Raw genomic sequence first — 18752 nt, 5'->3', positions numbered from 1 at the left:
TCCCACCAACACACTCCAAAATCTTGTGAAAAGCCTTCCAAGAATAGCGAAGGAAGGACAACGTCATATCACTCATGGTCAGGTGTCCACATATTATTGGCCACATTGTCAGCGAGTTAAATGTGGTCTCGCGACAAAAGCGAACACTTCAGCTGCCAACTCGCACATCAGAGAGTCCAATAAATTGTCAGCTTGCATTGCAGATCTCCAAACAGCATAATGAGGCTGACACTTCTGATCCTCAGCCATAATCACACCACTCCAGTCCTGCTAATGCATGTGAAGAGTCTGAGAGGGCCGTAACACCACGAGAGCCGCTGTTTCCTCATTTTCGGAAAACGATCCCGTCTGACATGAAATATTTAGGACGTCGAACGTAAAAGCCATGAACAGCTACGTTAATCCAAGAGGCTAATGAGTCTAATATAAGCTGTGCCAGTTTGTTGACACAAATGAATTCTAGTTAAGGGGGTGAATGGGGTGCAGTGCTATCGGCCAGTCGGGCGTCTACAGAGACATGGTTGGTTAGGTCTAGAGTGTATGGCCAGAACCATTGTAGGTTGTGTATAAAACTAATGAACTAAAATGAATAAATTTTCTATTTGTAGTTATATATAAGTAACAATATTTTTACTTTTTTAGTCAGAAGACTTTTAATGCCTGTACTGTATCACGTACAGCAGTAAATAATATATATCACATGTCGTGTAAGCGAGAGCTTTAAAGACGTATATGATTGTCTTTAAATACACTGTAACATCGTACATAAACTGCATCTCCCACAATGCAGTCCCCACAAAGAGGGACTAGATGGCAGTGTTTCCACACCAGTGTTTAACTGAGGCGGTTTCCCAACAAGTGATGCTGAGAAATATTTACAGATAATCCCAAAATGTCCAAGAAGAGAAAACTGAAGCAGAAAAAAGGGAATTTAACAAAAGATGGGAAGAAGAGAAACCGGTACATCTCTTGTGTTATGAGGCGTGTCTGTGGTAAAGGAGGACAATATAAATGTAGATATTGTTAGGGTGCCTGCGGTAGCTGGTGAACTTACCCCGGGTTCCCGGCGAAGGAGGCGTTACAGACCCAAACCCAGCAAGGCCTCTAGTAGGAGAGCGGCTGATTAGGGCGATTGCCTGCAGCTGCACCTGGCTTATTTAATCTGCCAGTGTGCAGCAGCGGGGGTCGCACCTTTGTTTGTGTTGGCCTGTGTAAGCCCGGTGGCGAGAACGTCCTCTCGCTCCCATTTTGACAGGGAAAGACGGTAGCCCGAACGGTGGTTTATGTCGTTCGGGATTGTAAAGCGCTTTGCTGAGGTATAGTCCTTTCATTTCTTTCATCTTAGGGAAAGCGGTGCGATTATGCTCAGCCCTCGCGCTGCCCGTTTGTTTATAGCTTTGTGCTAAGCTCCCCTGTTGCTAATAGCAGGACTTCAGCGTCTGGTGCCACGCTTGGTCCAGACGCTTATCTGTTCTTTGTGCCTTGTAGCTCTCTAACCTCTAGTGGGCGAGACTGTAGCGCGAACGCCCAGCATCGGAGCGATCGGGGTTCGCGCCTCGCTCTCATTCATTTTTTTTCTTTTTTCTTTTTCAGTTCCACAGCGCCTCTTAAGCGCGTTTGCCTGGGCAGTTCTCATCCCCCGGTTGGCGAGACGGTAGCGCGGACGCCCAGCATCGGAGCGATCAGGGTTCGCGCCTCGCTTTCATTTATCATTTTTTTTTCTTTTTACTGTTTCAGTTGCCTGCGGAACCTGCGGCGCAATCGGGGTTCTCCCGACTGCTTTTTGTTCTGGTTTTGTCTTTTACTTTGTCTTTTATTTTATAAAATAAATAAAATTAATTTTTTTTAAAGAATCTGCACCTTGGGTCCTTTCTGCCTCATAACAGAAAGGTGCGACCAGTAATATGGACCCCGCAGATTCCTCCCCGGTAACTGACATCTTGCGCCACCAGGGGGTGGCTTTGGGCCGGCATGAGCTAGCGCTCACAGAGCTGGCACAGCGGGTAGGCGATCTTTACCTGCGTGTGCCGGCTACTGAGACCGGCCCAAGCCATCATGGCCATCTTCCTGGCCCCCCCGGAAATTCCCTGGGGGGCGAGACCCCTATTCCGCCCCCCGAGCGATTTTCAGGAGAGGCCAAAAAGTGCCGTGGGTTTCTCCTACAGTGCTCGTTGGCCTTCGAGTTACAGCCATCACGCTTCCCCACAGAACGCTCCAAGGTGGCCTTTATTATTTCTCTTTTAACAGGCCGAGCCTTGGAGTGGGCCACTGCGCTCTGGGAGCAGAACGCTCCCGAGTGTTCTTCTGAGGGTGCGTTTAGGGGTGCCCTCAAAGACACCTTCTTTCACCCCTCTGGAGGGCGGGAAGCAGGGCCTAGGCTACTATGTCCGCCGGTGGCGGATTATGTCATTGAATTTCGCACCCTAGCCGCTGAATGCGGTTGGGGCGAGGGGGCGTTAACCGCCATTTTTCACCGGGGCCTTGGGGAGAACATCAAGGACGAGTTGGCCACTCGTGACCTCCCCACCACTCTTAGCGCCTTTTACTCACTGGCCACCTCCATCGACACTCGCCTCCGCCAGCGAATGCAGGAGCGAGGGGTTCGACCCTCTTTTTCCGGGCCTCAGGGTTCGTCCAGACCGGTGTCTCCTGATCCTGAACCCATGCAGTTGGGTTCCACTCGAGCGACTGCACCTCCGTCTTCGAGCCTTCCTCCTCGTTCACGGAGGCGGTTAAACGAGTAGGCCACTCTCGATTCGGGGAGTTGGGAGTGAGCCGTTTAAACATCCTCCGCCATGGCTTGTTCCTACAGGCCCAGCTGCGTTGGGGTTCAGGGGACACCAACCTAAAGGTCTGTGTGGACTCTGGGGCCGTAGAAAATTTTATTGACATCAACTTGGTACGCGGCTTGGGGATCGAGGTTCAACCCCTACCGACCCCCATCTCGGTTTATGCCGTTGATGGCAGGGCGGTTAGGGGTAGCCCCATCACGCACCAGACCCAACCTCTTACGTTGCGTCTAGGCAGCCACGAGGAACACATCACATTTATGGTGACTTGTGTTCCTCACCTCCAGGTGGTGTTGGGCTACTCCTGGTTGACCAAGCACAACCCTCAGATCGACTGGGCCACCGGTTCGATCTTCATCTGGGGAACTCGGTGCCGGGATTCTTGCCTCCTTCAGGCGGGTACGACTGCCGCATCGTTGGACCCTAAGATGGAGCTCCCGGACCTGGCCCAGATACCAGCCGTGTACCATGACCTGCAAGAGGTTTTTAGCAAGTCCAGGGCGCAGGACTTGCCCCCCCATAGACCGTTCGACTGCGCCATCAACTTGTTGCCCGGCACTTCTCCTCCTAGGGGGCGCCTTTTCTCACTCTCCGGTCCGGAGAAGGTCGCTATGGAGGAGTACGTGCGTGAGGCACTTAAACAGGGGTTCATCCGTCCTTCTTCCTCCCCGGCCGGGGCGGGGTTTTTCTTTGTAGCAAAGAAGGACGGCGGTTTGCGCCCCTGTGTCGACTATCGCGGTCTTAATGCCATTACGATCAAGGATCGGTACCCGCTGCCGCTGATGGCCACGGCTTTCGAAGCCCTCCAGCGAGCCACTGTTTTTACCAAACTTGACTTACGCAGCGCGTACAACCTGATTCGGATCAGGCAGGGGGACGAGTGGAAGACCGCGTTCCTCACACCCACTGGCCACTATGAATATTTTGTGATGCCTTTTGGGCTGATGAACGCACCGGCGGTCTTCCAACGGTTTATCAATGAGGTCCTACGGGAGACCCTTGATCGTTTCGTCTATGTATATCTAGACGACATTTTGATCTTTAGTCGATCCATTGACGAGCATATAGGGCACGTCCGACGGGTTCTCCAGCTATTGTACGATCATTGTTTATTCGTCAAGCTGGAGAAGTCCGTATTCCACGCCCCATCAGTGTCATTCCTGGGGTTTATCGTGTCACAGGGCGCCCTGCGCATGGATCCGGCTAAGATCCAGTCTGTGGAGAGTTGGCCTACTCCAAGTTCTGTCCGCCAAGTGCAAAGGTTTCTGGGCTTTGCAAATTTCTTCCGGCGATTTATTCAGAACTTTAGTACAGTCGCCGCTCCCTTGACGGCCCTTACTGGCAAGGGGCCTTTTAAATGGTCGGTGCCGGCCCAACAAGCCTTTGACAGGCTTAAGTCTCTGTTGACCACTGCACCGGTTTTGCAGTTGCCCGATCCTGAGGAACCCTTCGTTGTCGAAGTGGATGCCTCTGAGGTCGGGGTTGGGGCAATTTTGTCCCAAAGAGCGGGCCCTGAGAAGAAGCTACACCCTTGTGCCTTCTTCTCGCATCGCCTGACTCCAGCCGAGCGGAATTACCCGGTTGGAGACAGGGAACTTTTGGCCATCAAGTTGGCCCTTGACGAGTGGCGCCACTGGCTCGAGGGAGCTAAACATCCCTTCCTTGTTTGGACAGACCACAAGAATCTGTCGTTCATCCAACAAGCGAAGAGGATGAACTCACGTCAGGCTCGGTGGTCTCTATTTTTCGGACGCTTCCATTTCACGCTGTCCTATCGGCCGGGCTCCAAAAATGGTAAGCCGGATGCCCTGTCGAGACAGTGGGAGCCGACCAGACCGGAGACAGAGCCTGATCCCATTCTCCCTTCGACCCAGATTGCGGCCCCAGTGACCTGGGGAATATCTAAGGTCATCCGGGATGCCCAACGGGCAGAGCCGGACCCCGGTGGGGGACCTCCTGATCGACTGTATGTCCCCTCTACAGTTCGCCGTCAGGTATTTGAGTGGGGCCATGCATCCCCTTTTGCGGCGCACCCAGGCGCGACTAAGTCCCTGGTTCTGTTGCGCCGAAGATTTTGGTGGCCGGGGATGGAGAATCAGGTACGTGACTTTGTCCGTGCCTGCCCTGTGTGCGCTTTGAATAAGAGCACCAGAGAGCGCCCACGTGGGCTTCTCCACCCGTTGCCAGTACCCTCTAGACCGTGGTCCCATATTGCTCTGGACTTTGTGACAGGTTTGCCAAAGTCCAGGGGATTCACGGCGGTGCTGGTAATCGTAGACCGGTTCACCAAATCTTGTATATTCGTTCCACTGCCCAAGCTGCCATCCGCCAATGACACGGCTCAGATCATCCTGCAACATGTGGTAAGAGCACATGGGGTCCCCTCTGACATTGTGTCGGATCGGGGCCCGCAGTTTGTGAGCCAGTGTTGGCGGGCCTTTTGCCAACTTATTGGCGCTACGGCTAGCTTATCCTCAGGCTACCATCCTGAGTCCAACGGGCAGTCGGAGAGGTTAATTCAGGACCTGAGCAAGATGCTCAGGTGTTTAACTGCAGGGAATCCGGCAGCATGGGCCGATAAGTTGTTGTGGGCTGAGTTCGCCCACAATACCCTGCATCACTCGGCTTTGGGTATGTCACCGTTTGAAGCTCAGTTCGGGTACCCTCCTCCGCTCTTTCCAGAGCAGGAGCAGCAAGTGGCGGTCCCGACGGTACAGCTTCATATCCGCCGCTGCCGCGCCGCCTGGCGCAAAGCAAGGAGGGTCCTTTTGGCCACCCAGCGCTCCATGAAGCGCAATGCTGACCGCAGGCGGCAACCGGCTCTCACTTTCCGGCCGGGTCAACGTGTCCTCGTCTCGACGAGGAATCTCCCCGTCAGAGGTGCCCCACACAAGTTGGCACCCAGATACGTTGGTCCGTTTAAGGTGGTCAGGCGGATAAACCCGGTGACCTATAGGTTGGAGCTTCCTCCCAAAATGAAAGTGCATCCAACCTTTCATGTCTCACAACTCCGACCATTTATGTGCGGAGGAGTTAGACCCCCCCCACAACCCCCCGCCCCTCGTATCATCCAGGGTGCCCCTGCCTTTACGGTGCGTCGCCTCCTGAGTAGCAGGAAGGTGCAGGGTAGCACCCAATACTTGGTGGATTGGGAGGGTTACGGCCCCGAGGAGCGTTCATGGGTACCGGCTCGTCAGATCCTGGACCCTGAACTGATCCGCGAGTTCCGTAGGAACCAAGCAGCGGGTCTTGGGACCTCGGGAGCTGTCCCTAGGGGGGGGGGTACTGTTAGGGTGCCTGCGGTAGCTGGTGAACTTACCCCGGGTTCCCGGCGAAGGAGGCGTTACAGACCCAAACCCAGCAAGGCCTCTAGTAGGAGAGCGGCTGATTAGGGCGATTGCCTGCAGCTGCACCTGGCTTATTTAATCTGCCAGTGTGCAGCAGCGGGGGTCGCACCTTTGTTTGTGTTGGCCTGTGTAAGCCCGGTGGCGAGAACGTCCTCTCGCTCCCATTTTGACAGGGAAAGACGGTAGCCCGAACGGTGGTTTATGTCGTTCGGGATTGTAAAGCGCTTTGCTGAGGTATAGTCCTTTCATTTCTTTCATCTTAGGGAAAGCGGTGCGATTATGCTCAGCCCTCGCGCTGCCCGTTTGTTTATAGCTTTGTGCTAAGCTCCCCTGTTGCTAATAGCAGGACTTCAGCGTCTGGTGCCACGCTTGGTCCAGACGCTTATCTGTTCTTTGTGCCTTGTAGCTCTCTAACCTCTAGTGGGCGAGACTGTAGCGCGAACGCCCAGCATCGGAGCGATCGGGGTTCGCGCCTCGCTCTCATTCATTTTTTTTCTTTTTTCTTTTTCAGCCCCCCAGCGCCTCTTAAGCGCATTTGCCTGGGCTGTTGCTATCCTCCGAGTAGCGAGACTGTAGCGCGAACGCCCAGCATCGGAGCGACCGGGGTTCGCGCCTCGCGTTCATTTATTATTTTTGTATTTATTCTTTTCAGTTCCACAGCGCCTCTTAAGCGCGTTTGCCTGGGCAGTTCTCATCCCCCGGTTGGCGAGACGGTAGCGCGGACGCCCAGCATCGGAGCGATCAGGGTTCGCGCCTCGCTTTCATTTATCATTTTTTTTTCTTTTTACTGTTTCAGTTGCCTGCGGAACCTGCGGCGCAATCGGGGTTCTCCCGACTGCTTTTTGTTCTGGTTTTGTCTTTTACTTTGTCTTTTATTTTATAAAATAAATAAAATTAATTTTTTTTAAAGAATCTGCACCTTGGGTCCTTTCTGCCTCATAACAGATATACGTTATAAATATACAGTATAAATTTGGCATTTTGACACCGAACACAGAATTTAGCCTCCAAGAGAAACAACAAATTGTCCATGACTTAAAAGGCAGACTGCAATCACAGCAGGATACGTTACAATCGGCCCTTTGAGGGCCACCATAATGCAGATATGGCACTCAGTGAAAATGAGTTTGACACCCCTGATATATACGGCATATTATTTTGTTCCTGTAAACCAGTTTGAGCTAGTCACTAATAGTATTCCTAGTGTGGCTTTTCTAACACATATTAGTTAATAAGGGTTTTAACAGCAAGACAGCGCATAGGCTATGTCCTTGATGGGTAGGGTATCAGATCTGTGCTTTTATTCCAGTAATTGATAGGAACTTTATCAGTTTTGGTTTGGATGTTGATGTGGATTCAGCGTCTTGTGTGGTGGTAAATTGTGCATTCTGTTAACTGTAAGGAAATTTTGGCAGGTTTTGCAGTGTGGGATGTGTTAACTGTGTATGTACAATGTGGCATCTGGTTTATGTGACCAGGTCACATCTATTACTTACACTGGATTTGGTCTCATGCAGTTTGCTGTTAGTTTGTCCCACTCGGCTTTTTAAGTGCAGTAAAACGCCGAAGCAAACCATTAAATCAGTGTATTATTATTTTCTTTCACAGCCTTTGTGTGTCACCCAAGGTCCTACTGCATTCTTTTAAATGGTAATAATTGTCAGAAATAGAACCCGAGGCTGCGAGTAATAGCTCTCTGTAATCGTCCTTCTCATACACTTGCAGCACGGTGAGCTCCGGCTTTCAAAGCTCATGATTAGCCGTCAGTCTGATCGCCGGCATGTCACAAGATTTGAAATTGTGTGTTGCTGGGGTGTTGCTGGGGTTTTTCTTTCTCTCTTCACCGGTTCGGCTTCATCCCCAGACAACAAAAGTGTTCTGCATGTGTGCAAACAAACCCAAAATAACGTCCATGAGGGAACAGGCTGCAAGTGAAACGTGTATTACACAGTCGAGCAAGTGCAGCTCAGAGCTGCAAATAAGAACATGCGATAATGTTAACCCCGGACCTTCAGGATGGATTCAGTACATCTCTCTACATCTCTCAGTGCAGATACCGACATTCCAGTTTGAGCTGTGCGTTAACGAGGAACTCACGTGTAGACTTTAAGTACGAAGTCCTTCTCCTCCTTCAGCTCAGAAATGGTGTGCAGAACGTCGCTCATGGCCAGAACTGCACAGCCGTACGGGCGTCTGTAGTGCACGTGAGGGGGGCCTTTTTTAGAGTCGTTCAGCAGCATTCGACCTGCACGCACAAACCACTACGTTAGCTTGAAAACCTCAGCACAGCCATACAGACAGGAACAGACAGATAAAGAGAGAGAGAGAGAGAGACAGAGAGGTAGATAGGGTTCTTTTACTTTTATTTATATTTATTATTATTTAAATTAACCTTTTTTTTAACCTAAATAAATACTAATAGCAAAAACACTATAAGAAAAAAAATATATATATAAATAAATAATAATATTAGTAAAAAAATAATATATATAAATAGAAAAAAAAGAAAATAACAAAATAAAAGGAAAAGAAAAAGAAAGAAAAATGAAGGGAAAAGAAAGAAAAAATAGAAATAAATAATTGGTAACAAATAAATCCATTGAAAAAAATAATTAAATTTATTAATTCAGTTAAAATACAGTAAAAACAAAAAAGTATTTTTTTTTTAAATACAATAAATAAGAAATAGTTAATAATTATTATGTAACAATGTTATTATTATTAAATTATAATAAAAAATATTACAACACAGTAAATGAAACATTTTAATCTAAAAATCAAAAATTTAATGTGAATAAAATTAATGTCATTAATACTCTAAGACCTAAATTTCATGCACTTTCATTACCAGAGAGTCATGATGACATAAATGGTACATAAATGTATTTTAATTGGTCTAAATGAGGAAATTCTGCCACAGTGACTAAATACCAAATCTAATAAAAGTACACTACTTCAGCATCTCGAGCAGGGACGGACTGTTCTGTAGTTACATAAGAGCTCTCGAGACGCCAGAGCAGATCCAACACGACAAAAACTGGAACACAGTCCATTCACAGGGAAGAAAGCACATGAGGGTGCAGGAGGGGGTGCAGGGGGTGGAGGGAACGTAACTGTTTATTTAGGGAAGATTAGAAAGCCGCTCACCCGTCCTGATGACCTGAGCTACGATGTACAGGTCTCGCTTCATGTCCTTATTACTCAGGTCCTGTAGAGAAATATTACACAACATTCGTGTAGCAGTTAAACAGCGGGCAGATGAATGTAATACAGAATAATGAGCGCTGAACTAAAGAGTCTCATTTCTATCGCTCTCTAACTGTTCTGTCCACTATAATCATAACTGAACATAATCTCTGTCTAATGCACCATAGTGTTTTTATTCCGTCATTTTAGATGCAGTTAGATGTTTTGCAGTTTTTAAGATGAAACTAAAGTTATCAAAAGAAAGAATAAGAAAGGATTCCTTTAAAATAAAGAAACAAAAAATAATACATAAACTAAAGTAAAAAGTAGTAAAAAACAAACAAACAAGAAAAACACAGTAAAAACTGCTTTGACAATATCTAAATTAGGCTAAATAAATCAGCCGTTACAAATTCCTGACTGCTGAGAACCTGAGGAATTATTAAACGGTCCTGAAAAAGTCAATAGTGTAGCAAAAAAGTGTCTGTCTGTCTGTCTGTCTGTCTGTCTGTCTGTCTGTCTATCTATCTATCTATCTATCTATCTATCTATCTATCTATCTATCTATCTATCTATCTATCTATCTATGTGTCTATCTGTCTGTCTATAACAGTAAGATTCTGTTTTACCGTGAACAGAGCACAGAGACGGTCGATCTTTTCCGGGTTCTTTGGGCCTCCGTTTTTGTTGAGCCTCACCATGAACTTCTCGCTGCAAACAAAACAGAATACGATCAGATCTCCCGTATATCTGAGACCTACAGTTGCAATCAGAAAAATATTCAACCTCCCAAAGAACCTCACTGCAGAGCTGGATTGGATTTTGCTTTAAATGACGTCTTTATCTGTTTATTTCAATCTTACCAAACAACATCAACATGCCTAATATTAAAACCAAGCACAATCTGCATTTTACTTTCTTTAAAATGAGTATTTCTTGCAGCCCTAACCCCACAAATATCAAGGGACTGCTGTAATTTCTTTTTAATGAACATATCCTTATTAATCCATAAATACAAAATAAATTATTAATTAATTTAATTTAAGTATGAAGATATAAAAAAATATACATTGTATATGTACTGTACAGTGTATCACAAAAGTGAGTACACCCCTCACATTTCTGCAAATATTTTATTATATCTTTTCATGGGACAACACTATAGAAATAAAACTTGGATATAACTTAGAGTAGTCAGTGTACAACTTGTATAGCAGTGTAGATTTACTGTCTTCTGAAAATAACTCAACACACAGCCATTAATGTGTAAATAGCTGGCAACATAAGTGAGTACACCCCACAGTGAACATGTCCAAATTGTGCCCAAAGTGTCAATATTTTGTGTGACCACCATTATTATCCAGCACTGCCTTAACCCTCCTGGGCATGGAATTCACCAGAGCTGCACAGGTTGCTACTGGAATCCTCTTCCACTCCTCCATGATGACATCACGGAGCTGGTGGATGTTAGACACCTTGAACTCCTCCACCTTCCACTTGAGAATGCGCCACAGGTGCTCAATTGGGTTTAGTCCATCACCTTTACCTTCAGCTTCCTCAGCAAGGCAGTTGTCATCTTGGAGGTTGTGTTTGGGGTCGTTATCCTGTTGGAAAACTGCCATGAGGCCCAGTTTTCGAAGGGAGGGGATCATGCTCTGTTTCAGAATGTCACAGTACATGTTGGAATTCATGTTTCCCTCAATGAACTGCAGCTCCCCAGTGCCAGCAACACTCATGCAGCCCAAGACCATGATGCTACCACCACCATGCTTGACTGTAGGCAAGATACAGTTGTCTTGGTACTTCTCACCAGGGCGCTGCCACACATGCTGGACACCATCTGAGCCAAACAAGTTTATCTTGGTCTCGTCAGACCACAGGGCATTCCAGTAATCCATGTTCTTGGACTGCTTGTTTTCAGCAAACTGTTTGCTGGCTTTCTTGTGCGTCAGCTTCCTTCTGGGATGACGACCATGCAGACCGAGTTGATGCAGTGTGCGGCGTATGGTCTGAGCACTGACAGGCTGACCTCCCACGTCTTCAACCTCTACAGCAATGCTGGCAGCACTCATGTGTCTATTTTTTAAAGCCAACCTCTGGATATGACGCCGAACACGTGGACTCAACTTCTTCGGTCGACCCTGGAGAAGCCTGTTCCGAGTGGAACCTGTCCTGGAAAACCGCTGTATGACCTTGGCCACCATGCTGTAGCTCAGTTTCAGGGTGTTAGCAATCTTCATATAGCCCAGGCCATCTTTGTGGAGAGCAACAATTCTATTTCTCACATCCTCAGAGAGTTCTTTGCCATGAGGTGCCATGTTGAATATCCAGTGGCCAGTATGAGAGAATTGTACCCAAAACACCAAATTTAACAGCCCTGCTCCCCATTTACACCTGGGACCTTGACACATGACACCAGGGAGGGACAACGACACATTTGGGCACAATTTGGACAGGTTCACTGTGGGGTGTACTCACTTATGTTGCCAGCTATTTAGACATTAATGGCTGTGTGTTGAGTTATTTTCAGAAGACAGTAAATCTACACTGCTATACAAGCTATACACTGACTACTCTAAGTTATATCCAAGTTTCATGTCTATAGTGTTGTCCCATGAAAAGATATAATAAAATATTTGCAGAAATGTGAGGGGTGTACTCACTTTTGTGATACACTGTATATAGTTGACGTGAATATATTTACTGTAATGTCATACCACTGTCTCCAGTACGGGGGCTTTGAGAAGCTGCATTAAGAGACGGATGGATGACAGCGAAGGTGGAGGAGTGGGCAGCACTAATCAGATCTAAGGGGAGACAGGAGAGCACTTCCTGTCCACCGCAATCCAACCTAATGGTGCCAGAGCGGCGGGGTGATGAAAGTCTGAGCGCGAGTGGTAAAAAGAAAGCAAGAATACCACATACCATGACCTGAGAAAAGGACACAGCTGCCCCTGACTCCTAATTGACTGTCCGTACATTTACCCGTCACCCCCTTTTCTCCTCATTGATCAGTTCCTGCACCTACATCCTCTGAGTTTCCTCCTGAACTCTTTATGTTTAATTTAAACAAATCTAAACAAATAAATTAAAGAAAAAGGGTCTCAAAGCCGAAGCCACCCTGACCTTCAGCCCAACACTTCCTTCTTTAACAGTCTCATAATCACCCTTCAGTCTCTGGTAAAATAATATTATATAAATAATAAATATTAGAAATTGCTTTTTAAATAATTAGCATATTGGGAATGCAAGATCTTTATTAATCTGGACAACACAGTCATTTAACACGGACTAATCACTACTCTTGAGTCTTTGTTTTACTTATCATACACTATATGGAAAAATGTATTGGGACACCCATTCTATTTTTTTAATTACATTTACATTTTTGGCATTTAGCAGACTTACAGTACTGTGACTTTACTCAAGGGCCCAACAGTGGAAACCTGGCAGCGGTGGGGCTTGAACCAGCGACCTTTTGATTACTAGTCCAGTAGCTTAACGACTAGGGTACTGCCCTTCATGTGTTGAAATCATGTGTTTCATCCACAACAGTTGCTCACAGTGATAAATCAATTATACTGCATAAGGGAAATTATATGCTTCTGATTTTGCAGCAACAGTTTAGGGAAGGCCCTGTGCTCCTGTGCACAAATAAAGCTCTATAAAGACAGAGAAAAAGCTTGATATAAAGAAACTCCAGTGTCCTGCGCAGACCCCTGACCTCAGCCTTACTGGACAGCTTTGGAATGAACCTGGAACATCAATGCCCAGCCATGCTATACAAATGCTGTCATCTTTTGACTGAATGGGCACAAATTCCCACAGACATACTTCAAAGTCTTGTAAGAAGTCTTCTCACTGTTGTTAAAGCTGAAAAGATCATGTAGTGGAACGTCCAACAAGCTCATGGTCAGGCCAACTTAGTCCAGCACAACAAATGCTCATTAAATCCGTCCATCATTAACAAAGCTGTGTTTTCCTGTTGCTGTGTTCCATGTAAATGCAGGAATGTTTGTGTCTATTGTGTTGAGCCTGGTTTGCAGCGCGTGTAAAGGCTTGAACGTTTATGTTGTATTTGTTTAGTACAAAGCGACACGTTCACACAGCTGGATCAGTGAGGAAAAAGAACCGAGAGCTGAACCACAGCACAATGGATCAATCAAGGAGAGACACCGAGACGTTTTTAATTAAACGCTGGATTATGTAACCAGCACTGACATCAACTTCCTTTAAAGAGCGACTGATCCAGTGAAAGGAAACGTAAACCAGGGCACTAATTAGCTAAAAATTTGCATCTGTGTCCTGCTTTGCATAACTGGTACAAAAACCCAGTTCTAAACCCTGAGTGGTGCAACAGAAAGCATCTTCATTTTCATCTGGAGGTCACAAGGTTAAACCCCAATGATACTGAAAGCATTGTTGTGGAAGGAAAGTGATTAGCTTTGCTTATTCCAGTCTCCGTGATCGATCGTGCCATGTCAGCTTGTTTGAAGCATGTCGATTGTAACGAGATGACGTCTGACCTGAAAGGTAAAGCATTTGTTGGCCCTCATCCTCCAGCTGAGCTTATGGTGGCTGTTGTATGATAGAGGAGATGCACTTATATAGACAGTAGCAGGAATTTTTATGAGATTCTTTTATACGATATATGTATATATTTAATGTTCATCAAGTTCTCTTATAAGGTCAGGGTTGTGCCAGGTCTGGTTTTAAAGGGAAACACTGGGCATCAGGCTGGAACACCCTGGACAAGATGCCAATCCATTGCAGGGTTTCGGTCCCCAAACCTAGCCAGTCATGTCTGTGTAAACCTTCAGGTAGCCAATAGCACTAATGAGATTCGAACCCAGATTGCAGATTACAGGGATGGGCTCAAATCATAGACCTTTGTGCCACCCAGACATAACATAATATTAATACTATTAAAAATAACAGTAATAATAATAATAATAGTAATAATAATAAAAATATTAATAATATTAAAAACAACAGTAATAATAGTAATAAAAATAATAACAATATTAAAAATAATAGTAATAATAATAATAATAGTAATAATATTACAAAAAATTATAATAATAATAATATTAATAATAGTAATAATAATAATATTTAAAATAACAGTAATAATAATAATAATAATAAATAATAATATTAAAAAATAACCGTAATAATAATAACAATAATAATAATAAAAATAATAATAATATTAAAAACAACAGTAATAATAGTAATAAAAATAATAACAATATAAAAAATAATAGTAATAATAATAATAATAATAGTAATAATATTTAAAAAAAAAATAATAATAATAATAAATAATAATATTTAAAAATAACCGTAATAATAATAATAACAATAATAATAATAAAAATAATAATATTAAAAATAAAAGTCATATTAATAATAATAATAATAATAATAATAATACAAATAACAGTAATAATAATAATAAAAATATGTGAGTGATATAGCGCCTTTCACAAACCCAAGATCGCTTTACAAATTGAATAGACCATATAAAGTATATGCTGGTGTCCTTCTGCCAAATTACACCTTTGCATGAAAGACACAATCTTTGTGTTCTTTGTTTATATCTATGATCTCTGACTGATCTTTAGAGTTAGTGTACGTCAGCTTATCAAACTGGAAAATATGGAAACATCATACAGTATCTGATCAAGCATTTTTTTCTGCTTTTTACTATTTACATAAATAGTCTCTGTGATAATGTGCCAAATGCAAGATTTCATTATTATGCTGATGATACTGTTATTTATTGTTCAGCTAAAACTCAAAATCAGGCTGTAAGTATTCTGCAGGAAAATTTTGCAATTATACAACAGAGACTTTTTAATTTGAAATTGGTCTTAAATGCTGATAAAACAAAAGTAATGGTGTTTACAAAGTCAAATAAGATGCCACTAAATCTTCCATCAATAATCACCTTGTCGGGGAGTGTGGTTGAAACTGTATCCACATATAAATATTTGGGTTTAGTGTTAGACAGTTCTTTGACTTTTAAGGCTCATATTACTCAGCTCACAAAGAAATTAAAGGTTAAATTAGGCTTTTATTTTAGAAATAAATCATGTTTATCCTTTCAAGCAAAGAAAAAGCTTGTCTGTGCCACTTTTTTACCAGAAATTGATTATGGAGATGTTATTTATATGTATGCACCCATATCTTATCTACGTTCACTTGACACTGTTTATCATAGTGCACTGCGATTCATTACAAAGTGTTCGTTTTCTACGCATCATTGTGTTCTTTATGAAAAAGCAGCTCTGTCCTCATTAACCACACGAAGATTAACTCATTGGTACATTTTAATTTATAAGTCTATTTTAGGTTTATTACCTTCATATTTATGCAATTTTATAAATCGTAAAGAACCTGGAAATTATTGTCTGCGCTCTTGCACCTTGTATCTTCTTAAGGTCCCCTTGGCACGTACGAAATTAGGGAAACAGGCTTTTAATCATGCTGCACCATCAGACTGGAATACACTGCAGAATGTTTTAAAATTGCAGGATTTGGTGAATTTAAGTTATTTTAAAAACATGTTTTTGAATATAGACATAGGTAAAACGGTTTGTAATTGTTTTAAATGAGCATTGTATTGTCTATATTATGTATTCATGTTTGTCGTATGTTGTTTGTGTAAGTGTAACTATGTACTATGTTGCTGCTTATCTTGGCCAGGACTCTCCTGCAAATGAGATTGTAAATCTCAGTGAGATTAATTTCCTGGTTAAATAAAATAAAATAAATAAAATTTTGAGGCCAATATTGACCCACTTCTACATTGTAATACATTAAATTCACGTGACAAAAACATATTATCAAAATAATGAGGAATTTTATCAGTCAAGCTACAATAATCAAAGTGAACACTGATAATTACAGTCAGGGGATTACTCAGTGCAAACATCATGACAGCCATACCTGGACAATAGCTAAGATCAGAGTGTGTATAACAGATTTATAATGACGTGCACCTCCCATCAGTTCGTGGCTTTTATGTTCATGATACGAGAGTAAATCAGATCGGGAGCTTTAATGAAAAAGAACAGCGGGATTGTTCAAGAGGCCACGGGGCAACAAGCTGGGCCAGATGTTCCAGTTATTACATGAAGGGTGAATAAAGGAGATTAAAATGCATTAAGCTACCAAAAGTGCCCTTATGGGAGGAACTTTCAATAAATAAAAAGAATATACTGCACACTGTGCACTGCGTTATGGGGGTTTATGTCCAGGGAAAGTCAAAGAAAATAAACTAACTGTCACATTATGCAGAGGGGAAATTTTACTGTAGAGTCAACAAAAACAACCAATAACAGGTCTGCCATTAATAACAAGCTGAAGAAACATAAGTGACGTTGTCCATAGTCTAGCAGGAAAGAAGTTGCTGATCGAAAATTAAGCTCAACACACCAAGTTTTGAACCGGTCGGCCAGGCGCCATCTAGCGGGCAAAATTGGCGGTGCCTGCAGCAGACATGTTTCTGCTAGGGCAGGATGACTACGTGGGTGGGGTCTTCAAAACAAGGGGTGCACTACGGGCTGTGCGAAGCAGAATTAATCCAAACACCCCTACAGTCCCACAATACTAAATCTATACACATCTATACTGATCCACAGCTTCCCATTCCACTCCAATAACCCTTCAGGTCAATCATGTGTTAATACGTCAGTCTGTGTGCTGACCCTGATTTGTGACTGACCCTGTGAGGAAAAAGTGGACAGATTTAAAGTGGGTGGCTAGAAGACCGTCAAGCCTCTGTTGAGTGGGTGGGTGGGTGGAGAGTGAGAAAGAAATAAAGACCAAGATGCTGTGAATAATATCTGGCCGGCATTCAACTCTGCTGGTGCTTATACAACGTTCCTCTGTGGGACCAAGCAACACTTAGAAACAAACGATAGAAAATATCCAAAATCTAGGGCCATATTACTGCAACCTTCTCTCTTAAATATTAACATTTAAAGCCTTTAAACTTTTGTATTCTTACATATACAGACGCGTGTACAGTCCTCCTCACCTTATGTACTTTCCCTCTCGGAGATCATAGAGGGAGAAGAAGATGTCCGTATCCTCGCCGATCGTGTTGTAAGTGAAGCTCTTCAGATTTACAAACAGGTGATGAGGTACAGGAATCCGGCACGTATCCCCGTGCCGCTGTCGAGCACCGTCCCCCTGCAAAAAAGATAAAAGAGTTTAACAACAACTGCACAACTTAAGTCTGATATACAATATATAGCTAAATATTTCTTTTTAAGTGGGCAAAAAACATGCATTAAGTGGATTGGCTGCTCTAAATTGTGCTTTTACTGCAAGTAAGTGAGTAATTAGATGAATAGTAAGTGTGTGTTGATTGGTTATTATCTGGCGTCCTGTTTCTCCCAATTTAGTGTAGTCAATTTGTCTTTCACTGCTGGGGATCCCCGATTTTTTTGCAGTTGAGGTGGGTATGTTGCTGCTCACGCCTCCTTTGACCCGCCCGCAGCCCTTTACAAAGCCTTTTCCACCCATGCCCTCTGCACAGGTGACTCTATCCACCATTCGGGATCCTTACACAGCGTTCGAAGACCCCACCCACATATTCCGGGCATCCCTCCCTGCAGGCACTGCCAATTAGGCCCGCTAGATGCCGCCCAGCAGACCGGAATTTCGAACCGAGTTGTTCAGAATCTCGGTGCTGGTGTGCTAGCGGAAATTTCTTGCATGCGCCACGTGGGCGGGCGCTGGCGTCCTGTTTAAGGTGTATTTATGTGCTGAGCCTCTGTGATTCTGGATGGCGACGGTCCCAAAATTATATAGACTATTTGGAAAACACTACATCAAGGAAACTTTATGCTAACTTTAATACTTTCCGTATCCCTGGATTCAAACAACAGTTGGAAAACAGCACCCCTAACTCCAAACACCCAAAAAACGCCCAGAAAGTTCCAGAACGTAGATGTCTCAGCACACATGTCTGTCTAAACCAGCGTTTTTTGAACCCTGGGTCACAACCCTTGGGTGGGTCGCAAGCCAAAAAAGGCTGCAGAGAAAAATAATAATAATTAAATAAACTAATTTTAACATGCACATAAAGACAAAGTGAACTTGTGCACCCCCTTGTAGAGGCTTTACGTTATATCTTGTAAACCACAGTGGGACCAGATTGCCATTATTTCTATTAATTAAGTAGATTTCATTTTGTGTTTTAATTTGATGTATTGTTTGTGTTGCCTGATTATTATCTGGCATCCTGGTTAGGGTGTATTTATACGCTGAGCTCTGTGATTCTGTATGGCGACGGTCCGTATCCATGGATTCAAAGAAATGTTGGAAAATAACCCAACCCTAAACACCCAAAAACGCCCAGAAAGTTTTAGAAAGTAGATGTCTCAGCACACATCTCTGTGGGTTGCGACCCTTG

General features: G+C 44.0%; 1 protein-coding gene across 3 annotated transcripts in view; it reads right to left on the bottom strand.

The window, feature by feature from the left end:
* dock3 (dedicator of cytokinesis 3) overlaps window positions 1–18752 on the bottom strand; it is a 132041-nt gene that overhangs the window by 45616 nt on the left and 67673 nt on the right. For all 3 annotated transcript variants that reach the window (XM_062987080.1, XM_062987081.1, XM_062987082.1), the window contains exons 9-12: window positions 17370–17524; window positions 9952–10033; window positions 9284–9344; window positions 8234–8381 (exon numbers count right to left, since the gene is read on the bottom strand). In XM_062987080.1, coding sequence (XP_062843150.1) covers window positions 8234–8381; window positions 9284–9344; window positions 9952–10033; window positions 17370–17524 — 446 coding nt within the window. The remainder of the gene's footprint in view (window positions 1–8233; window positions 8382–9283; window positions 9345–9951; window positions 10034–17369; window positions 17525–18752) is intronic.

Source organism: Trichomycterus rosablanca, chromosome 24 (genome assembly GCF_030014385.1).
Source record: "Trichomycterus rosablanca isolate fTriRos1 chromosome 24, fTriRos1.hap1, whole genome shotgun sequence".
Classification (NCBI taxonomy): domain Eukaryota; kingdom Metazoa; phylum Chordata; class Actinopteri; order Siluriformes; family Trichomycteridae; genus Trichomycterus; species Trichomycterus rosablanca.
This window is presented reverse-complemented; position numbering and strand designations above follow the sequence as displayed.